The sequence below is a fragment of the Podarcis melisellensis genome (assembly GCF_964234715.1).
Source record: "Podarcis melisellensis genome assembly, chromosome: 9".
Classification (NCBI taxonomy): Eukaryota; Metazoa; Chordata; class Lepidosauria; order Squamata; family Lacertidae; genus Podarcis; species Podarcis melisellensis.
The window spans coordinates 40,078,430-40,102,610 of NC_138541.1; the positions used below are offsets into that span (position 1 = coordinate 40,078,430).

The window sequence follows — 24,181 nt, forward strand, 5'->3', positions numbered from 1 at the left end:
CAATTGGGTGGCATATTTGTTATATTTTCAGCAACACGAGTGTGTGTGTATGTGTGTGCTGGAATTTCTACCCCGGCCCCTAACCTGTCTTAAGTGCTTCTTAACATAGTCATGTTCCTCCTCACCAGTACCAAAACCCACATCTTGACATCATAACCATGCATCCCTTTATTGATGCATGGTTGATACTTATGCTTTCTGCAGTGAAAGTCCTCTCTTGTGTTTAGTCTATGATGTATTAGAGTTTTTTAAATCTCTGATAAAACAATGGGATAACCCCCCCCCCTTTAAAACTCAACTGGCTTGCATGTATGTATGTATATATATATGTGTGTGTGTGTGTCTGTGTGTGTATATATATATATATATATATATATATATATATATATACACACACACACACACACACACACACACACATACACAGTGGTACCTCGGGTTACATACGCTTCAGGTTACATACGCTTCAGGTTACATACGCCACTAACCCAGAAATAGTGCTTCAGGTTAAGAACTTTGCTTCAGGATGAGAACAGAAATTGTGCTCCAGCGGCGCAGCAGCAGCAGGAGGCCTGTACCTTACGTTTAAGTTACTTCTACCTGGGCACCTGTTCCCAAGTAGGTAATGTACATTTTGCCAGGTCAATTCAAACTACCTCAAAATAGCTGGACTCAGTAATGCAGGGGTAGGCAAACTGGTGACCTCCATGTTTCGGACTATCAACTCCCACGATCCCTGGCCACCATGCTGGCTGGGGCTGAAGAGAGTTGTAAAACAAAACATTTGGATGACACCACATTGACTATCTTTGTAGCAGGCTGCCTGAGCATAAGATGAAGACAGTTTTAAAAAGTGAGATAGCTTAATGGTGGGGGCTTGTAAATGGAAAACTAGTTGAAGAAGTCTAGGGCTGTGATTCATAGCTCCAATAGAACTGTCTGGAGTAGAGCACCCAGCCAACGCATAATGACTGGTGTGATCCCAACTCTACTGCTAGCACACATGAACCCAAACAATGTGAATGTGGGGCCCTTCCAACCATGCCATTCCCTCTTTTTGAGATGCAAATTTGAAAAACTTCCTGCTGTGGTCAGTTTCATTTGCATGGGAGCCTTTTTTCCTTCTGCAAAGGGGGTGGGTAGGAGGGAATAAAACACTGACTCTGCATCCCTGATACCCACAAGCCATGCAGCAACTCTGCTGATCTCTGGTAGTCCAGATCTTAGAGTGAGAAGTGGTTGGGGGCACAGTCTAAACAGGCAACTGCTTCAGTAAAACACCATGGCAATTGGTACTTCTTGCACGTGATCATCCCTTTCTCTTTAGCATTACAACACCAAACCAACTGGGGGAGAAGCTGCAACTTTGGATGAGCTGAAAGTCATAGCAATGGGAGGCACAGACATGCTCTCACAAGGAGACAAAGCTTGACCCTCTTCCAGTGAAACAAAACTTTCGATTCAGAAGGGTTTGTGAAATGAACAGAAGTTGCTGGCAGGAGCAGGGGGCAAGTGCAATGAGGACAGAAGCAGGGAGAAAGAAGGCAGTCCTCAGAATAAAGAGGAGCTTGGCCCTCCCTTCTCTTCCAGATTGTATAGTCCTGTCATCTTCTAGATAAGATAAATGGCCTCCATCAATCATCCCCTGCAGCCCTTCATAGAAGCTGGCTATCTGCTTGACTCCTGAAACATACTGGCCTCCAACTGGGGGGGTATTGCTGATCTGACAAGGTGCTCTTTTCTGAAAGCAGCCCCTAGGGTTTGATCATTTGCATAATGGTTTATTGTCTCCACAAAACTCAGCCATGCTTCCTACATTTTCCCAGATGATGGAATTGAGACCAGTTATTTGGGACAAGCAGGTAATTGTCAACCAAATGGAAATCAAAATGAATTTGTCAAGGAAACAAGGATAGTGCCACCAACCTTATAATTTACTCCCCCCCACCCTCAGCATATGGTAGAATCAATGCATGCCACTTCATACTCTCAATGAAAAGAAAGAGCTGTACAAACATCCATTATTTGCAGACTTATTTTAAATCGGAAAGCACTCAGGGTAAGACATTTTGCTGCCCGAGGCGAGAACAAGATGGTGTCCCTTCCCATTTCATATACAGAAAGCAGCTGAAATGGCAGTTGAATCTTGCTTTAACACTGGTACAGTATCCTTCACTGCATCTGAAGACAGCAGGCTAGCTTAGGGTATATCTGACAGAACATATGACATTCCCTGCCCTCCTGCCTCACTCTACCTAATGGTAGGGCTGGTCCTGGTTATATCCACCATAGAACAATTACGGTACTTATCCATATATACTTTCTATGAACCTGAAGAGTTTTGTATTGGTGTTTTAATGGGGAAGCCCATGACTCTTCAGAAGGCTTCTGAATATTAACTGTCGGTACAACCAAAAAACCCTAACTCAATCCTGGCTCAAATTCCAGTGCAACATAACCCACTGATATCTTTCTTCTATGGCACAGCTTTTCAGTACAGTAGTTGGTCATGAGCAAAAATGGAGGACAGCATTAATGGCAGGTTCCTTTTAAAATTTATTTATTGTGTGTGAGACTAATTAGATCATATCTGCTTCTCTTTGGTGATGAATCACAGTTCACCTGGGCTGCACTGCCTGTGTCTTGGTTAGCATTCTGTGAGTGGTTCATCTACAATGGAACAACAGGAACAACTGGTACAATTCTGTAGTGATGTTCTCTGTCCCACTTGTTCAGTAGCAGAAGTTTCAAAGCTGCAAAGTACTGTTTGTACCACAGCAGCTGGAGCCAAGTCTGAGGTTTTGCACAGACAAGATTAATGGGGAAGGGGAAATAATTTATCTTGTTTTTTTCTGTGCATGAGAATCAAGATTCCAGTTCTTTTAATCATTTGCATTGACTTAAGGGATGTTTGCTGGAATGCAGGGATGGGGGACCCATGACTCTTCAGATGCTGTTGTATGACGTTCCCTTATCATTGACCGTGCTGGTTGAGGCTTATGGGAACAGAGATCCAATAACATCTGGAGATCCTCAGGCTCCCCATCCCTGCTGTAATGAGAAACCCTGCCCAAAATTGTAATATATAAGGCAAGTGATTATTCAAAGAACTGAGGCCACCCATGCCACACTTCAGCCCTTGCTTAGCGGCATCCTCCTGTTGAACTGAACACTGATACAGCATTATTATTCCTTGGTATTAAGGCTAACAAAATATATAGTCAATCTTCTTAAACTGTCTGAAGTTTCAGTCTGATAGCTGACAATGATCTGCCATTATTAAGGTAAAATGATCTACCTGTGTCAAGTGACAGGTGCACATGGGAGATGTATTCATCGAAGTGAAGCTTGAAAGCAAGACACAAAAGCACATATGATTCTGTCAGCCTCGTGTTCTTCTGCACTTTCTGCTGTGAACATTATCCTCATTTTGCAGGCCATAATGTACTTTATAACAACAACAACAACTTATTACAGCAAAAGTCTGTACAAATGTTGAACTCCCTTAAGTAGATGAGACTGCAAATTAGAGTGGCACTTCTACTGTATGTAGTAAGAGTGCTTGAGCTAATCAATGAAATGTTCCAATGATCTAATTAAAAACCATCCCATAAGAAAAGCAAATTCCAATTGTATACATCCATGCAAGATCAGAATATTTTTTACAAAAACATGTCAAAGTAATAAAAATCAAAATCTAAACTATAATGCAAGATATGGATTTAAACAGAAATAATTAGGTTAACTGTATTTTTAAGAACCCCCCCAAGAGAATTTTCAGAAGTTGGGACTCAGCAATTTACTAGAACATAAACGTAGGACTTAGAGATGGATCACATGCCACTGTGAAAACAATGTGGGCTGAAAGTTAAACTGTAATTACAGTGTATGAAAACGGTATTTAAAATTCTGCAAATAACATTTAAGATATTGAGTTTTTAATATCTCTGTATTTATTATATATAATGTGTGTGTAAATGTTGTTTTAAAAAGAGAGAATGTAAAGTACCCGATAAAGCTAAGTGGGAGCAACAAAAAAACCACAATCACAACTTAGTTTTTCTGGATTAATACTTATTGCTGATTGCATTGTACTGGTGGCAGTGAAGCCCTGCTGCCTACAGTTGTACCCTTTTAACCTTGGAAGAAACAGAAAAGTGTTTGAAACAAGGTGCTGAATGCAAGTGAGATTCAATGATGGGAGAGAGAAACAGTGGAACACACAAACTGAAGTTGGGGCGCTTATCTGGAAAAGCAGAGATAGGTGGTGTGTGTGTGCTATCAAAAGTGGTAGATTGCAAGGGCAGGCTAGCCTAGCAGAGCCAGACATACCCTTAGGCAAAATGCCATGACCACCTCAGGTGGTAGCAGTCAGCTGTTGCTCCTGAGTTTCTGGCCATTGTCCTCTGTTGAAGGACAGAGCTATTTATGCCACACAACCTGACCTGGGACCCTAACTTAGCCCCAAGTGCGGTGGAGGGTGCTATTCCATTCCCTTCTTCCTCAGGCTGAAAAATATCCTGGGCAGGTCCTGAGGTCAGATCATTCTCACAGACAGGAGACACAGTGAGAGAGAAGAGGTGCAATTGTGTGGTGTGTAAAGAGACAATGACCCAACTGCCACGGCAACGAGATCATAGTCCTGCTTTGCAACATCTGGCAAGACAGGAAGGAGCAGCCTGGTGATCACAATGACGTCTCACAAAACTGTGAGACTTGGAACTTCGCATGGGAATTCAGAAGGAGGTGGGCACTGGTAGAAGACAGGGGGTAGGCAGAACAAATAATTATAGTTTTGTCCCCATTCTCCTCCCTGCCGAGTTGTACATGGTCAACATTGAGACCTAAAGATGAAGTGGATAGGTTGGGCTAACCCCTGAAGTGTTTATAAGCAAGTTGTCAGGCAGGTGGGGTTTGTCTGAGAGCAGAATTAAGTAGATGGTGCAAAGCCCCATTCATTTTTATAGACTAGTCTCCACTGGGCAGCATGCATAAGGCTGGCATTAGAACTGTATGTAAGGACCAGATGGCAACAAGCCAAGAAAGGCAGACACTGCAGGCTGCAAGCCCAGGGAAGAAGAGAAGGAAAACAAAGGTGATGATTGCCAGTACCTTTCTGCTGAAGCTCGGAAAATGGCCACACTCCTTCTACAGTCTGCGCAGAATAGGGGAGAGCACAAGGTCAGCTGGTGTAAAGTGTGGACAGCAGAGAAGGGGGAAGAAAGAGACAACTGACAGAAACCCATAAGGCGGGGGGGGGGGGATCCTTTTTCAACCTGAGGGCTGCATACACTTTTGGGAGCCTCATGGTAATATCAGGCCAGAGGCAAAAGTGGGCAGAGCAAAGAATATACATTTCTCTTTAATACAGCAGGCTAGTTTCTTCACAAAAAAGGCATTATCTGAGTTCAACATCACATTCCAGCCAGGCAAAAATGCTCAAGGAAGGGGGAGAGGTAAGACTGGTGAGGGCTTTGGCCTGGGGATAGTGTGTGTGGCCAGGGAAGAGTCCCAAAAGAAACCTGGAGGACTGTATTTGGCCCACAGGCCCGAAGTTCCACATCCCTGATGCATGAGGTGAGGCCAGAGACACAGCCAAAGGTAAGGCATTGAGGATTTTGAGCAGGGAACTCTGTCTCAGTAGCTTCCATGCAGAGAAAACGGCTAATCTCTGCTGCACCACCACCACACAGGGCTAGATAAGGTACTGCAACTTTCAACACCAGCAAAATTTAGTGATGTGAGGACCCCACCTGGCTTTTGATAGCTGCTTTCTATGGGCTTGGCTGCTCAAACTAATTTCCTGCTCAGTACAGGCTGAGCTGTTATGGAGTACCTGAGAACTGCTGAACAGCTGGCCTGCCTCTTGGCTAACAACCATCCCATCCCAGCTCTGGTGATGTGAGTGTCCCACTGCCTCTGGAAAGAAGCTGTGGGGATGGCTTTTTGTTTTGCTTTTTGCACCATATTTTACCAGCCAAATTGTTGGCTGCAGGCCTGCAACTGAGATTCATTTCAGTAGAATCACACTTAGGCATCATTAACTTCCCCGGGGTGGAGCTATTAAAATTTATTGCAAATGTTTAATTGTTACCTGGAAGGAAAATATATTCTTTAATATCTTTTCAGCTGTAACGTGGGGAATAATGCTAAGCTGCAAAATGCCTGTTTTTGAATTGCTTCGTGGATTATAGGAATGCCTGGAGGCCAAACGGTAGCCTGGTGCCACACTGACTGCAGTTCAGTTAGTGAGGAGAGAGTTTAACCACCAGCCAAATCTGGGCTTAGCCAAGTGGTGTGGGAGCAAAAAAGTGGCAATGTAAGCCAGAGTGAGGGAACATTTGGCCTTTGAGACTACATTTCCCATCATCCCTGGCTATTGGTCATGCTGGCTGATGGGAGTCGGAGTCCTATATGTACCTTTCCTTGCTTATTTGTTTGTTTTGTATCACAAAAAAACCCTAATTGCATACAGAGCACCAATGGTTCCCTATTCCTCTGCCAGCCACAGTCTGGCTTACCGTGTTGTGGGAACCAGGCCAGTGTGTGTAGCTATGTTGCATCTTTCCCGTTTCCTTTCAACCCTGCTCACACTTACTTGGGAGTAAGCCCCCCCCTTGGAACCTACTTGCGAGTAAACGTGCCTTATTCAGCCTATGAGCTGGCAGCTCCTTTCCCATTGGCTGCTTCTGACCACCGACGAGAATTATTAGACGGGGGAGGCGCGTCCGTTGGGATTTACAACCGTCTCCCCTCCTGCGGGGAACCGCGCGCGACGCACGCCCCTCCACCTCTTTAAAGAAAGCGAACCCTCCCACCTGTCCTCGTGCTGCTCCGCCGGGGTTCAAGGGTTCCCATTGGCAGGCGGCCGCCGTCAATCTCTGTGAGGCGTCACGCGAAAAAAGCAGCCGGCGCAAACTCAGACGGGCGAGTGCGGCAGATGCGCGTGTGCCACACGGGTGAGAAGGCGTGGCGCGGCATCGTGTTCTCGCCCCTCTGTACAAGAGAAGGAAGCCTTATTTCCCCCCCACCCACCTCCGTCCCAGGCGGTAGGAACCTGCCTGGGCGACAAGGTTGGCAGTGGTAATGTGAGGGGCTTCAAGTAATTCCTGCCCTGCCGCCGTCGGCGCTGAGCTCCTTTCCCTTTTGCCTCCTCGCTCGCTGTCTCGGTTTCTCAAGGGAAGGGGGAGCGGTCTTTCGTGAGGGCTTGGGAAAAGGGCCCACGGAAGGGCGAGGGAGACGTTCACACGAGCTGGGCGAAGCGACGGGCACAATTCGAACAGTTTCGAAAGCAGGCCGTAGAAACGGCCTTTCTCCATTTCCTCGCCTTTCCGGAAACAACCGAGGGAGCCCCGGGGTTTAAGGCAAACCACCCTGAGAAAGAGCCGAGGAGAAAATGGAAAGGCGGGGTAGAAACGGGAACGGCAGGCGAGCCGGCCTTGCCGTCCTCTCCTCCCTCCCACACGCGGATGCGGCCTGTAGGCCCTGCGTCTGATCCATCGCACCCCTGTTCTTGGTTAAGATTGGTCCCCCTGCCTATAAGGTATTGGGAAGGGGGTAGGGGGAGCCGGCTGGTAGGCCGAAAGCCTGAGGTCCAAACTCCCCGGAAGTTTTGCCGTTCCACGTTGGCAGACTTAGACTTGCGCAGCCCAGAAGTCTCGATTTGGCCATATCACCGGCACGTGGGCCGCTTTAGGATCTTGCCCCAGAAATGCCTGGTTTGATGCCGGCATTAGCTCCTGTTCGCGGGAGCATCAGGGACCTGGTGCTCTTGGAGAAACCACCACATCCACATCTTGAAAATACTGTGTCCAAAAGAGGAGGCTTCGGGCGCACTCCTAGTAAAAGAAGACACGCCGCCTCTATAGAAAAGTCACAAGGTGGTCTTCAGTTTCATATTAGAAGCCATGGGGTTAGCGCTCCCTCCCTAATCAAGTAATTAAGTAAATAAAAGTAACTGAAGACCTGACCCAAATGCCCATGTTAGAAGCACTACTAAAATTGCGAATGTGTGCAATAGGAGTCTAGAAATCTTTGGTACCATGTTCTTTGTTAAAATCCGGCAATTGGGCGGGGTAGAAAAATTTCTAGTGCAGTATATTTCTCGTGGAAATGCTCCACTTTCTGTGTTTGGCACAAGTGGCTCACCAGTATCTCTAGGAAGACTATGAGGTTTGGATCTCCGAGAGCACCAATAAAATGCACTGTTTCATAAAATGAATTGTTCAGTGCCGTAATTATTCCTTCAAACAGAGTAAGGAAAGTGCATGCTACTGAGTTGTCGTGTTTTAAAATATTTACAGGTATTTCAACAAAAACAATTTTCAATTAAACATTTGAATCAGTTTGAATATATTTTTTTTAAATTGCATTGTGCATTTCCCCCCTTTGTAAGAAGAGACATTAATTGACTTGCTTTGGGAGAAAGGTTTTTATATAGCATGCAGAATTGAGCGATATTATGTATAATAAATGTAAGTCAAACATGCTAAATTGGATCCTAGTTGAAAACCTGCATATTAAATCTATGTTTTAATATGGAACAGACTTTCTTGGGAGGTGGTGGACTCACCTTCATTAGAGGTTTTTGGCACAGGTCAGATGGCCATCTGTTATGGATGCTTTAGTAGAGATTCCTACATTGCAGGGGGTTGGACTAGGTGACCTTCAGGGTACCTTCTAACTCTACAATTTCAGAGAATCTATACTCAGCAATATGTATGCACTGGGAATCCTGGCTTATAACAACAACAAAATAAAGGTTAGTTGCAAACAAGCCAACTTCAAAGCTGGTTAGTTTGAGCAGAGATCTTTTGAAATAAAAAGTAAGCTCAGCAAGTACTCCTTGCTACATGAGAAGGGAAGGGGCCTACTTAACCCAACACTTTGTCTTACCAGAAAATATGGTTATTTGCATTAACAACAGAAATTGATTGCTAATCAAATAGTTCTTAGCACCTGTAAATGGTTAACTGTGTTTCAGTTCTGTTATTTTAGCTTCTTCCCATTACAGATAATAGCTTCTAGATGAAAGAGGGAGGATCACATTTGAAATAACAAGAATTACTGAGTCCATTTAGCAGTTTATAAAAGCATTTTCAGAAGCTTGCAGTTCATTGCACATGCACATTTATCTAAAGTAATTTGCACTAATAAAGCTAAAACACTATAAACACTTTAAACATTTTGTTTCACTTTGCTAGTTTATATTATATTCATATATTGTTTTGGGGTTCAGGAATAGACTGCATAATAAAACCATACAGCATGTACTAAAATCTACATTAAAATTTGATACGTAATTTAAAACATGATCCTGGAAATTGGCAAGCATATATAGCTATGTCATGAATTTTCTTTGAAATATATCAGACTACTTAAACATATAACTACTTTTCAATAAAGGTTTTTCAATAATAGGATCTTAACATGAAATAAGAAATTGTGCTTTCTGTTTAAGCAACACTATGAACATTCTATCAGTTTGCAGAAGACGTTACAGCAATGAATGAAGAACACACAGATGTAACAAATGGGTGCAGTAAAGTCAGAACTGGTACTCAGAATGAGGCTGCCTTATTGGCTCTTATGGAAAAGACTGGCTACAACATGGTTCAAGAAAATGGACAACGAAAATTTGGTGGACCTCCACCGGGTAAGAAAGTAAACCTGTGTGTTTTGAGAATGTTAAGCTTTGGAGTGGGAGTGAGGGAACAGATTTTGAATTAATACGTGGAATGTAGGTCAATTTAACATTGACTGAGAACTCTGTGGTTAGTTTTTCAAATAGCGCAGATCCTTTTTGTGCTTAATGTTACAGGAAACTACACTTTCCATAATTTGACCTATCCCAGCTTATGATAAAGTAACTGGATTCAAATTGATTTATTCCTGCTTGTTAAACTAGGCTATAATTCTGACCATATTTTGCAGTAAATTCAGTTGAAATCACTAACTAGCAGGATGGGGTAGGGGAATAGGGGAATAGAGCTATTAAACTATTTTCGAACTCCATTAATAAAACAAATATTTTACCCCATCTATTTATCATACAGGAAACAACAAATTAGAAATTTCCTAATGTGTTAAGACATGTATGTTAAAGTTCTTATTGGGAATGTATCTTATCTCATAGCATTTGTAATAATGTGCTGAACCATTTTTTTAAGGTTGGGAAGGTCCACCACCACCTCGAGGCTGTGAAGTTTTTGTAGGGAAAATTCCCCGTGATATGTATGAAGATGAACTAGTTCCTGTTTTTGAAAGAGCTGGGAAGATCTATGAATTTAGACTGATGATGGAATTTAGTGGTGAGAATCGTGGATATGCATTTGTAATGTATACAACCAAAGAAGAAGCTCAGCTTGCCATTAGGATCCTTAATAATTATGAGATCCGTCCTGGAAAATTTATTGGTGTTTGTGTAAGTTTGGATAACTGCAGACTATTTATTGGAGCTATCCCAAAAGAAAAGAAGAAAGAGGAGATCTTAGATGAAATGAAGAAAGTTACAGAAGGTGTAGTAGATGTTATTGTTTATCCAAGTGCAACTGACAAGACAAAGAATCGTGGTTTTGCATTCGTAGAATATGAATCCCACAGAGCTGCAGCTATGGCACGAAGAAAATTGATTCCTGGTAAATCTTTGTTTTTCATATAAAGTGTAAACATTCTTTTCAAGCCACTTCATTCCTAGATATGGACTTCACTAAGAGCTAACCTTGATGAGATAGTGGCAGGTTCTTGTTCCCTTGCCATGTAGAAAGCAGGGAGTGGTGAATCTGATTAAGAACAAAATGGGCAGCACATAGGTGAGGAATGCTAAATTATCCCCCGGCTACAGTTTACCTTGAAGCCTGTGTTCAAGTCCTTTTCTCCCACACACTTGTTCTTAAAATTGGACCACCATTTCATACCTGATAGAGTCAATTTGGGTTTTTATTATACTGATCTGCTGCCATCACAGCTAGTTCAGCCCTAACATACTGAAGTGAGAAATGAAGAAATGACAATGAGCCTTCTTACATAAAGCAAATTTGTGTTTTTCCTGTGTAGCTGAGAGTTGATTTTTGGCGCTCTTCTGATTTGGTTCCCTGCAAATCAACCATGATGCCCCATCCCACATTGCTTATGACAGCCATCCACCATTTGGAAAGGCTTTTGGGGGTTGTGGGGTGAAGGGAGAAGTAGATGAACATTCTTAGGTAACTGTGGAAAATGTTAAAAATTGATGCATTTTCATTTCATTTTTCTTTCATAGGAACATTCCAGTTGTGGGGCCATACTATTCAGGTTGATTGGGCAGACCCAGAAAAAGAGGTTGATGAAGAAACCATGCAGAGAGTCAAAGTATTATATGTTAGAAACTTGATGATCTCGACTACGGAAGAAACAATTAAGTCTGAATTTAACAAATTTAAACCAGGAGCTGTTGAGCGTGTAAAGAAACTTCGAGATTATGCTTTTGTTCATTTTTTCAACCGAGATGATGCAGTTGCTGCTATGTCAGTAATGAATGGGAAATGCATTGATGGAGCTAGCATTGAGGTAACACTGGCCAAGCCAGTAAACAAAGAGAGTACCTGGAGACAACATCTGAATGGACAAATTAGTCCCAGTTCTGAAAACCTTCTTGTCTTTGCAAACAAAGAAGATGGTCACCAAAAATCACTACCGAAGCCAGCCAGTCTCCCAATTCGACTTAATGGACAGCACAGTCCAAGTCCTCCTGAAATTGAAAGGTGTACTTACCCATTTTTTCCTGGAACAAAGCTTACTCCAATTAGCATGTACTCATTAAAATCTAGTCATTTTAGTTCTGCAGCAATGCAGTTAGATTATTACTGCAACAAAAATAACTGGGCTCCTCCAGAATATTACTTGTATTCAACTACAAGTCAAGATGGAAAGGTTCTACTAGTGTACAAGATTGTTATTCCTACTGTTGCAAATGGATCCCAAAGTTATTTTATGCCAGACAAACTCTGCACAACAGTAGAAGATGCAAAAGAATTAGCAGCACAGTTTGCGCTGCTACACTTGGGTAAGTTCTTAAAACTTTTATTAGTGTTGTTGTGGTTCTTGGTGTTCATTATTTTAGGAGAATGAATAATTAATCTAAAGCAAATAAGACTTCATAGTGGCCCCTGGTGATTAGTAAGCAAGCTCTACGGAAAAGCCTGCATTTTATACTCCAGAGATACTTTAGAATCTTTTACATACACCAAGGGATGTAGAGACTTTGTACTTTTTGCCTCAGAACGCACCTGTCAGATACTCAGTTTCATCTTTTTAACTGTCAAGCAGCAGCATGCTAGAGAGCAAGAATACATTTAATCTTCAGTGTAAATCTGATTTTCTTTGTTGTTTTGGACCATGTACATCTGGGATCTTTGCCTTTAAGACTGAGGCTTCTTCTAGTTTTATTGAAAAGGCAGTGGCAGTTAATTTTCATTTCAATCACAAACTTGACTGGGGGGAAATGCAGAAAAAAATGATACAGTAAAGTTGTTTGGGGATGGAGTTACGCAAATGCGTTAACTTTTCTCAGGGCTTTGGGAGATGTGTTTGTCCTTAGAGATGTGTTTGTCAAGCACCAGCATGTGGCCCTCAGAAGGCGATACAGCTCTTGCACTGGAAAAAGTTTCCCACCTCTGGTTTTTTAAGCTATGAGTGGTAAAATATTTTCCCAAACCTCTTCACCTTTCCTAAGCTCTTTTTACAAGCAAATAGTCACTGTTTGCAAAAGCTACCCACTTCCTTTGTGAAAAGGACTAATTTATAGTTGATAAGGCGTTAGAGGTTGTAAAATAAAGGGTTTGTGAAAACTCAACCAGCAGATAAAGCATGATTGAGGTCACATCTGCAGGAGAAAGTGCTATCCAGCTACATGATTAATGTTGCAAATCAGAAGACGTGTTGGGCGGGTTATGAATTAAATTATTATTGCCAAGCCCTGTGCATATATGCAGTTGCGCATGAGTTGATTGCATGTAAGTGGGAGGATGCCTGTACAACATTTATAATCTGAGGGAAGTCTCAGGCTCAGTCAGCTGCCAGTTTGGATTTTTTTCAGTTGATTATACTACCTTACTTGTTTCATAAGTACCGTACTTATTACTGCTCTGAGTTACCTTTCCCCCCAAACCCATTCCTTTTGTATTATTCTTGGATCCAATCTTGCATAGCAGTAGCCTCCTAATTGACTTGCCTGGTGTGACTTTTCATGACTGAAGTATTGTACTGTACAATATGGTCTGGTTGGTGAGGTTGGTACTTCTGTCTCTGCTGACTTCTCGTAACCAGCAGTTTACCTGGAGTGTGCACCGACCCCTCTCGCTCTCCAGGCTTCAAGCAGCTATCTGCAAGCCTTCGGAGTGCGGCGGGAGTTCCCGCAGGGCTCCGAAGGCTTGCGGATAGCAGCCTGCATCCCAGGGAGCGCAGCGCCAACTCCCGCTGCGCTCCCTGGGCTTCAGGCAGCTATGCGCAAACCTTTGGAGCGCGCCCCCAGCCCCACAAGCTCCAGAAGCAGTGGCAAGGCTGCACGCAACCTTGCCGGCGCTCCCGGACCTGTTCTGGGGGCTGGGGTCGGGGGAAGCCCCGAGCCCCAGCCCCGCAGCTAAAAATGAAGCCAAGACAGCTAGCGGGATCCATCCCGTACGCTGTCTTGGCTTCTGCTAAAGCTGCATGCAGGCTGGAGAGGTTGCGCGTGGCTAAAGAGGAAGCCCAGACAGCCAGCGGGATAGATCCCGTTCGCTGTCTTGGCTTCTTGCTCTTTGGGGCTGGGGGAGGGGGAAAATGTTTTTCTTTATTCCCCCTCCCAGAAAACTAGGTGTGCCCTATGGTCCAGTGCGCCCTATGGAGCGAAAAATACAGTATTCAAAGAGCTTCATGTGCATTATCTAGTTGTAATCTCTACATTTTCCTCCATTTTTGGAGATATGGGGGGACTGAGAGAGGGAGACAGGGTCTTGGTTAAGGCTACCTAGTCAGCTCATGGCTGAGGTTAGATTTGAACTAAATTGTACCTCTATTTTCATCACTATTCTCTATTACTTTCCATATTCACATATAAGTCATAGTTATATGTGAGACTTGAATGATCTCCAGTAAGAATGGGTGAATCAGTCAATTATGGGTTCTTCCAAGTTTCTCATTTTCAGTTTTTGACATTTCCACATCAGTTTGCAATTAAAATAACAATCCACATTTAAATTCATCAGAATTTACTGTGTATTTTTCATAATATACACTGGTCCTGTTTGCTATGGATGATAGTTGTAGTCCCAAAACAGCTGGAGGGCCGAGTTTGGGGATGCCTGATATACACATTTGGCAGAACAGTTCCCCCTAATAGTATGCATTGTACATTGTTTCCACTAATATATGCATTTTTATGCATACTTTACTCCAGTGCATGCATTTATTTACACGTTACTTGGCTGGAAAACTGAATTGAAAAATTAGAAGAATTTTTGAGGTTGTTTTGGTTCTTGTATTGGTTTGGGAAGCGTGAATCAAATGCAAACTGAATGGAAATCTGTGACTAAACTTGTGTCAGTTTACAGTAAATATTTCATTATTCTTCCATTTTCCTATCTGTATTAACAATTTTCAAACATGGCAGTACAAGAGAGGCTTAAAAGTACGTTTATTTAGTTAGAAGGCTGGCCACTTTTCAGACCAATAGTGTCAGGAAGTGCTTCACAATAACAAAAACACTTCAGTAACAATAATTAAAATACAACAATAAGACAAACATAGAATAAAATAGGCGAAAGCCAGCATTGGAAACAAGTCCCAACTATTCTAGCTCAATTGTCAACCTCACCCCGTTTTAAAACAATATTTCTTTAGAGCTTGTTTAAAAGAGAGAAGAAATAGGGCTTTCCTGACTACTACTGGAGTTGAGTTCCATAAATGGGGGACCACATCAGAAGAGTCCTGGTTCTTTGTGTCTTATTAGCCAGATAGATTTTACAGGCAGAAATGTTAGGATTTGAGTTGACTGGAATAAGTACAGGAGATAACATAAAGTAATATGAACTCAAACTGTTCAGGGCTTTAAATGTTATCAACAACTTGGGCATGATTGACTTAATCTCTTGGTCCCAGGCAGAAGCGAGGCAGCCAAAGTTTGTACCAACTGTAGTTTCCAGTATATCTTCAAAGGCTATTTGGAGTACATTGCAGTAGTCTAGTCTGGAAATCACTAATGCGTGAATTACTTTGGCAGGGTCAAATTTCTGAAGATTGGGTGGTACGATAGCTACAAACTTAAGTTGATAAAATGCACCCCTGTACTTTCTCTCACTCCTAGTCCTTTGAGGCCTAGTCAAGAGAATAGAAACAGATCTACAAAGTATGCCAACAGAAGGAAGGGCACAAACAAAAGAATACATTGAATCCTTCCTTCTCTTGTGACAATGGCAGTGCCCTCCAAGAGGCAGAAATGCATCTTACTGTTGCATTTGAGAGTTGTACTCAGGACTTGCACGTCCTAAGTTTACAGGAATTATAATGATGGGACACAGTTTTAGAAATCATTTTAGGGGAGTAAATATATCAACACTTTGTCTTAAACATTTTGTTCATCATTTTAAAGAAAATATTTCATCATCCAGATTTTTCAAATTTTTCAGAAAAAAAGCTTCTGAGGGGAAAAGGGGCCTTTAAAAAACATACTACCCTCCCTCCCTTCACATTTCTGATTGTTTATTAGAGAAAGGAACCAGCCTGCCACTTCACACAACAGGATAACAACAACAAAAAATCTAACATAGCTAGAGGTTGAGAGATTTTTCAAACAGTATAAAGTTGTATTACCATTCGGCTTTTGCAGTTAAGTACTAATAACATTAGATTACTGAAAAATGTCCATGTTTGGAAACACAATTTAAAATGTTATTATTAGATGCTGAGAAGGGAGCTATCACAGAATTGTCAGTTATTGGTAGATATGGAAACCAACTTTAAATTATCTGTATTAAAATGTAAGAAGATCATGGGTTATACCGCCTCAATGGACATTTGAAAGTTTATAGGAGAGAGAAATAGTAAACATTTTTCCTGTGCCAATTTACCTGAAAATAAATACAAAGTAACAGATAGGTTTCCTTGTATAAAAAGGATTTTTTGTTTGTTTGGCAACTATGTCCTTTACTAAAACCAATGGGAGTCTGATCAAGTTCATAACACTGGGCAACAATTTTTTACTTTTTGAATGTTGTCTAGATTTCTACAACTGATTTAGGGTATTTTTGCACTGCTGAATCAGGAAATGGCATCCGTTTCTCTCCATCAGGTCAGGTTTACTGTAAACTGAATGGTGGGTCCCAGTGACCCTGATACCTAGTTTCCATCTCTTTCATGTCCTGATGGAATCTCTCCCCCTGCTCATCAATCATTGAACCCAGGTTCTCAGGAAACCGGTCCATATGTGAAAATAGGTAGTGCATCTTGACTCTCATGTTGCAGCCCAGGTTTCTGAAAGCAATCAGCATGTTGTTGAAAAGTTCTGTGTAGTTTCTGGCCTTATTGTTGCGAAGAAAGGTCTTCACTACCAGAACAAATGCCTTCCACGCTTCCAGTTCCACTTCGTTCATTGAGTTTCCGAACTCTGGATCTCTGATGAGCTGATGGATCTGAGGACCATCAAAGATGCCAGCTTTCAACTTCTCCATGGTCAATCCTGGAAAAGCCTGGCACAAGTAAGTGAAGCAGTCACCATCCTTGTCCAGAGCCTTGGTTAACTGCTTGATTAAGCCGAGCTTGATGTGCAGCGGTGGGAAGAGTATTCTGTCTCTGTCCACCAGAGGGTCGTTGATGACGTTCCTTTTTCTGCAAGGCCCCAATTCCTCCCGCACAGGCCAGTCATTCTTCGTGTAATGCTGAGCACGGTCCCTACTATCCCACATGCACAGAAAACATGGGTAATTGGTGAAGCCAGACTGTTGTCCCAACAAAAAGTTCACCATCTTCAGGTCAACACAAATAAACCACTTATGCTGATCATAACCAATTTTCTCCAGCACATACTTCACCGCTTCATAGTTCTCCTTCAGTGTACTCGAGCGAGCCAGGGGTATAGAGGCAAACTGGTTGCTGTTGTGCAGCAGAACACATTTCAGTGATCGCTTGCTGCTGTCAATGAACAGTCTCCAATCTTTGGGTTTGTACTGTGGCATGCACGGGTGGAGTTTCCTATACACTTTGTGGGGCGGCTGCCCCATTAACTTAGTTTTGATCCCCCAACTTTATGCTTTGCAGCACCAATTTATGGAAGGTTTCGAGGTTTTATGACTTCAAACTGATCCCTTTTCGACATAATTACCCAGAACTATCGGACCTGAATACTTCTTGTCATTAAAATCATTTTCAATCAAAACAATTATTCGACATGGCATTTTACCCCTACCAACTTCTTCTAAAATGCTCCACACAAGCATACATGTGAACAAAAATGTAAAAAGACGACATGTGGCCATAACTCAAAAACTTGACCTGATTGAGCAAAACCAATGTGATTTTTGGATTCAGCGCATCAGCTTCATCCTAAATCAACTGAAAAAACGCAATTTGTTGTTGACCAGTGTAATCGGCAAGACCCCTGTATTTAGATCTTGTTATTTTAGTATATGTTATGCAAATCTATACCCTGTGACTTCAATGTACTAAGGAAACCTCTAGATTGCTTTTAGTTAGAAATGAAGAGCTCAGTACTTCTGAAACTTATGCCTTGAGATCAGCACTGCAACAGCATACTATTCTTGCATTCTTAGCTGGCATATTTGTGAAGGTGTATTTTGCAATGCCAACACAACCTAATAGTATTGTACTGCATAATGAATTTTGTGGCGGTTTTTGATGAAGGACTTGGTGCCCTTTTTCTTAAGGTGTGTGCTAGTACAGGAGGATTGGGGGTTGCTAATCATAACTTCAGTGTGCGGAAGATCAGTGCCCTAAAGTGAGTTGAGAACTAAAAAGTTACACATACATAACAAACTGAAAATGCATAGTCCAGTTAATTAAGTTCCAGAATTCCATACACTTTTGTTAGGGTTAACATCACCTTGAAGATTGTTATATTCTGTCTCCACTGCTTGCAGAAAGGGTACATAACCTCCCCAGTCTGGACCTGTGTAGGAAAATTTGGAGAAAGTAAGCAGGTAAGTAACTTGATTGAAGAAAAAAAAAATGGGCCAAATCCATGCTTGGTTAAACGCTTGGAATTCCCCCCGGAATGAAATTGCCATTTGCAGAGAAATAACTTGTGCTTTGATTATTGCACTTCTATTTTGAATGTTGCATGTAACTTTAGTAATTAATCCCCAATAGTAAAAATAGTAAAAAAAGAGTGATCAGGGTATATATTTAACTATTGGCAGAAATAATATGAAAATATGTAAATACAATATTTTTTCTTTATATTATTTTTAATGGCACAAGGAATTTCTGTGTGACAAAAATCATGCTTAAATAAGCCTTTCTCTGAGAATTATGACCTCCTTAAGCTGCATATAAACTAATTGATGTTTTAATACTATTTTTTCTGTCCCCCCACACCATCCGCTGATATTTAAATGTCTTCTACCATTCATAAAGTTTTATTTATTGTTACTCCTTTTGCTTCTTTTTTGTCTCGCCCCCAAATGCTTTACTGTCACACTCAATTCTTTCCCTTTTCATTTCACATTTTTATCTAGATTATGGCAGAAGCTTATACATATTATTCATATTTAGCACCTAGTATATTGTTAGCATGCCTATAAATAACATTGATGACGTAGTGCCTGTGTTTTGGTTCATTGAGCTTTAAAATATATGTTGAAAAATAAATGGCAAGGTTTATGAAGTCTAAGGAATGAAGTTGGTCTGAACCTGTGTACTCTACTCTAACTGGAGGGCTGCAAATTAAATCATTTCTAATCCCCCCATGCCTCCCCCCCCCCAAAAAGTCCTGCCTAGTTCAGGAGAGTAGATATGCTAGTCTACTGTAGCAAAACAAGCCATGATATTTATGGCACTTTAAAAGACTTAAAACAAAGTTATTGTCCATGCAGGTTTTAAGAACTATAGTATAGCATTTGCATTTTCCTAATAATACAACTATGTACTTGTTTTTATTTTGAACCAATATGTAACTCTGCCAAGTCATCTAGAACAGTGGTCACAACCTTTTTGGTACAGCAACCCACAAGTTCACATTTCCTTGCTGTGGTGATCTATAGCTTCATTGTCATGTGAATTTTGTATCTTAGGTCTTTGATAGCCATCAGCTTTGTGCATTTTAATGGCAAGTTTGCCGATTTTATAACCAACAACCTGAGGCACCCAAAGACAAATTTACTTAACACTCCTATTAATGTGTAGTTTGTTGAAATATTTATAGTATAGTATGGATTCCATTCGACTTCCAAGGTACGACTGTACTTACAAAGTGATTCTCAGTTTTGTTTATGGGAATGTCAGAACACCCACCATCTGGATTGCAGGATATTACTTCAAAACTACAAAAGCTATTCTATAAACATATGTTTACATAAACAGTGTAGGGCCCCATCTGTACTATATGTTTAAAGCAGTATTATATCACTTGGCTTCCCCCAAATAATCCAGGAAACTGTTTGTTATGGGTGCTGAGAATTGTTAGAAATCCCTGTTTCCCTATAGAGCTACAATTCCCCAAAACAACCTAGGGATCTCTGGGCATTGTAGTTCTGTGCAGGGGAATGGGTTTTCCTAACAACTCACAGCACCCTTAACAAACAACAGTTCTTGGGGGGAACTGAACTTTGGGGGAAGCCATGAGTGTGAAAGGACGTGGGTTGCACTGTGGTCTAAAGCACTGAGTCTCTTGGGTTTGCCGATCAGAAGGTTGGTGGTTCGAATCCCCACGACGGGGTGAGCTCCCGTTGCTCGGTCCCAGCTCCTGCCAACCTAGCAGTTCGAAAGCACACCAAAAAAGTGCAAGTAGATAAATAGGTACCGCTCTGGTGGGAAGGTAAACAGCGTTTCCGTGTGCTGCTCTGGCTTCCAAAAGTGGCTTTGTCATGCTGGCCACATGACCCATAAAAACTGCGGACAAACGTGGGCTCCCTCAGCCTGTAAAATGAGATGAGCGCTGCAACCCCAGAGTCGTCTGCGACTGGACCTAACTGTCAGGGGTCCTTTACCTTTACCTTTTATGAGTGTGAAAGTGATGTACGTAATACTACTTTAAATATATAGTGTAGTTATAATGAACTATAAATATTTTTTATTGTTCTATTCATGATAAAGTCCATTTTAGCAAGTACAGTAATAGTGGCAGTGTATTGTGGCCAACTGTCACCTGATCTGCCAGCATCTGCCAGGGAGCAGTTTCCAAGCATTAAAATGTAAGACTTGAGCCTTTCTCTTTGTCAACATAGCATTCCAATATGCCAATGAAGCAAAAAGTTGTAAGAGGTGTTCATTGTTTCAGTTAAGGATTAAAAGTAAAAAATTATTATTTGGGGTTTACTTATAAACTCCACTTGCACAGGCATTGCAAGTTGCAACCATAGGCTGGGAAACACTGTTTTAGAATATAATCTGTTGGCTAAAACCAAGAGTAGCTTCATCCTGTTCCTTTTACGGTGTTGAGAAAATAATGTGGCTTATTTCGGCTTGTATCATCTTAGAAGGCATAACTGAGTGGGGAAATAAAGAATTTTTGTTGGTCAGCCATAAAATAGAAATTTAATTTGTTACTAAACAGTATTGAATTTTAAGATGCACATGCTAGGGAATTATTTATATATGTGTTTTTAGCTGTTTTCCTTTGAAAGGCTTGTTGCAGTTCTGCAAGTTATTATTAATGTATTTGTGCTGCAGCAATAATACTTAAATTGTTAAGAGATGTAGGTGTATACTAAGATGCATGGTAGTTAAATATTGGCTAATTGATGTGATAAAAAGTACTGCCACTTTCTTTTTCTCTGGAACTGATTTATTTCTAACTTGTAGATTGAGTCTTAAAGGCAAAGATTTAAAACTTGCTAAGGTTGGACTCTTGGAAACCCATTATTTAAAACACTTCAGTGTGGCAGCATGATAACTCTGTTTCTGCAAAATTAAAGATGCAACTGATATCTATAAATGAATTTTCTGTTAGGCAGGGGCTAATTAGACATTATATGCAACTATGTGAATAAAGCACTGAAGGCTTTCTTACTAGTAAAATACTCTTTTGAAAGGAGACATCTCTGTTCCAAATCTGATTCCATGTGTGTTTAATCTTCAGAATGAGTTTCTGATCCTTCAGGAGGAATGATGCTGATAATTGGGAGTGGAGAAGGGCAGAGGGAGGACTAAATCTTTTCCACTCCATGTCCCCACCCAGTCCCAACAAACAACTTAAAGATTTTATTCTAAAAGGCTTGCAGGGTTTCTTTATATGTATTTGCATATAATGTTTAATTAGACCCTAAGTGCCCAGTATTTGTAGCTACTAGGAGCCATCTCTTAGTGTAACAAGTTTCGCAGTTCAGTATCATCCATCTTCATTGCGTTTGACCTTTTTGAGGCTTGAAATGTATAGACAGTTGTTTAGCTGAAGGACAAAGCATGTAAGCTCCTGTCTCCATGTGACAGTCATGTAAATTGCTTTTACCTCCGCCGTGCCATGGGTTATGCGCTGGACAAGTTGTAATGCTGTACCAGGCTACTAGATGGCACCACAAAGTCTTCATTGGGGACATCCAGGGAGGTAGCCAGAGTTCCACCTGATGTTCATTTTGTATAAGCAAGACAAGTAAGCTCTCTCTCTGTATGGCCCTGTCATACTTTGTTTTAGAGAGCTTTGGCTCAAAGTAGCCCATGTGTATAGGTAGTCTTCAGTGCTGTTGGTGAGCAGCAAGGTTTTGAGTGAGGAATGTGTAGGTTGCATGGAAATCTTTAGTAAAAGGCGAAAGATATCTGTTTACATAGTCTAGATTTGCAGAAAACTAAAACAGTGTCCATTGTTTTATTTCTTAAATTTGTTGCTTAATTAAACCTCTGTTGTACATTCAAACTTAACTCAGATTATTATTGTTTTTTTACAGACTACAATTTCCGTCGAAGTTCAGTAAATAACATTTCTCCAGTTAGCGCTACTCTCTCTTCTGGAACAACCAGCATGTTACCATATGCATCCAGACCATATTCTTATCCAAGCTACCCTTTGTCACCAACAATTCCACTTGCTAATAGCAACCATGTTGGACAGCGTCTGTATATCTCCAATCAGGCCTCATTCTTTTGAAAAAGAAAAAGAAAAAGCTGGATGAAAATGGAATACGTTTTATTTTATTTTAAATATAGAGTGTAGTTTTAGTTTTAATCGGGTCCACGCAATTAGTTTTGGTGAGTTAACTTTATCTATTTTACAGATTGCTTATAAATTTACTGAATTTGTGTGAAGATAAAGTTTCAAACTTGTTTTTGTTTGGCAAGAATGGGATTCTTTCAAACATGACATAGTATTTCATGCCTTGTCTAATTGTAGGTAAGGGAATCCAAGTAATATTATTTTTTAAGTAATTACTTTGCTGAATGGTAGCATTAACATATTTTAAGTGCCTACAAATGTTGGTTATAATCTTGTTACCAAGGACCACACTTCTTTTCTTTTCTCTTTTGGAGATGGGAAACATTATTTAGTTAAAAAGCAAAGTATTATGTAAGAAGGAAATGATACATATGAGAGATTTATTTTTGTAGAAAAACAAAAACAAACAACTCCAAGTGAATGCCTCCAAATTTGACTTCACACAAATAACTTATATACTATTGTGGTCCTTGTAAATCACTTTGCATTTTAGTTGCATCCTAAATATTTGTTTTATTAATGAAACAAATTATTTTGTGTTAATTTATCCAGTGTTTACATTGTTAAGCATTATTTGTTAAAGGTACTGTTCTATTTGCATGTTGTCATGTTTTTAATGTTTATATCATGTGTTTAATTCCATACTTGAATGCAGACATTTTGACATTAAATTCTTGCTGTATAAAATACTAATGAGATTTGTCTTTAATACATAAAGTAGTTGTCAGTAAATTTCAAATCAGTTTATTACCATGATTCTGCCCCCTGTGGTGTTGAACCAATAAGTTATCTGATTAAAATGCACATATTGCAAACCACCGTATGAAACTGCAAATAAGGTCCAGTTTATAAGTTATTAGAGTGGATTCTCTGTCGTCCATTCAGTTGCATTCTGTATCACTAACATATAGATACAGAAAAGTGGATGGGATATCTTGATTTCCAAATTTAGGCACTGGAAGGGTTAAGGCACCTCCTGTCTACCACTGCTCCTCTTCTCCCTATTACCCCCTGCTCCGAACCTGGTTTTCTTTAAAGATCTTCTGCATATAAATAGCAACCTATGTTGTGGAATATTAATAGTTGCTTCTCAATGAAGACAGCATACTTACTTTGGACTGTAGGTGGCAGCAATGTGCTGCATGAATGGTTTCTAGAGTTTATTTATATTCTGCCTTTGGAATTGAAAATATCAATGCAGCTAGCAAAGGAAATAAAAACAAATGGGTCTAACGAGCTATGGAAGTTTAGTTTACTTTCCCTTAACTCTTAGTTAGATAACTAATTCCAAAGATCCATTAGTTATCAAACACTACTTTAAAATTACAGTGTTGTGTTGAACAACTGAAACATTTGCTGCTACGAAAGGAAGCAGTTAATCAAATTCTGAATGTGAAAAGAAATTGTCAGTTGCAGCATGAGGAAAGTTATATGGTTGCGTTGTAGCAGTCTTGCCTGCTCCCTGTTAATAATGCAGAGCATTAATTTGCCACAGTGCTATGTGTCTTCCAGACCTTTCCCAAACTTTGAGGAAAAGTGCACCTAGGCAGATGTGCCACAAGCCAAGAAAAGCTGCTGCCAACTGGTATATGTTTTAATATTAATTTGTATCCATTTTCAGATCATGGGCATAATCCAGGCAGATCCCTTCCCCTGCCTCATTCCTAATTGCAAATGACCTAAAGTTAAGAAATTTTAGTAAATTGGATTATTTTTTCCTACTAAACTCAGTGGAACTTGATAATGATTTATCTTGGTTGGCCAAAGCTCCATAGCTCCAAACTGGGGCTTTTTTTTAGTCTGTAACTTGAATTTGATATTTGTGAAGATGCATCTTGTTTAGAAGTA

General features: G+C 40.8%; 1 protein-coding gene and 1 long non-coding RNA gene across 16 annotated transcripts in view; one reads left to right on the forward strand and one right to left on the reverse strand.

The window, feature by feature from the left end:
* LOC309378222 overlaps nucleotides 1–6,761 on the reverse strand; it is a 33,266-nt gene extending 26,505 nt beyond the window's left edge. For 2 of the 8 annotated variants that reach the window (XR_014171883.1, XR_014171884.1), the window contains exon 1: nucleotides 6,522–6,611. This is a non-coding gene — a long non-coding RNA (uncharacterized lncRNA). Of the gene's footprint in view, nucleotides 1–2,543; nucleotides 2,671–3,298; nucleotides 3,448–6,521 lie in introns of those variants that run through there. The other 6 variants (XR_014171885.1, XR_014171887.1, XR_014171889.1 and 3 more) reach the window with 6 other exon arrangements.
* On the forward strand, nucleotides 4,199–22,300 carry RBM46 (RNA binding motif protein 46). Of its 8 annotated transcripts, XM_081926097.1 has the most exons (6): nucleotides 4,199–4,770; nucleotides 9,484–9,655; nucleotides 10,170–10,637; nucleotides 11,261–12,043; nucleotides 18,108–18,167; nucleotides 22,068–22,300. In XM_081926097.1, the coding sequence occupies exons 1-5, from the start codon at nucleotides 4,729–4,731 to the stop codon at nucleotides 18,161–18,163; spliced, it is 1,521 nt and encodes a 506-aa protein (XP_081782223.1). In that variant the 5' UTR covers nucleotides 4,199–4,728; the 3' UTR covers nucleotides 18,164–18,167; nucleotides 22,068–22,300. The 8 variants fall into 8 exon arrangements, with proteins under 8 accessions (XP_081782223.1, XP_081782216.1, XP_081782218.1 ...); XM_081926090.1 differs by lacking the exon at nucleotides 18,108–18,167 and having other exon boundaries at nucleotides 4,207–4,770; XM_081926092.1 differs by lacking the exon at nucleotides 18,108–18,167 and having other exon boundaries at nucleotides 4,207–4,746.
* The last annotated feature ends 1,881 nt before the right edge of the window (nucleotides 22,301–24,181 follow it).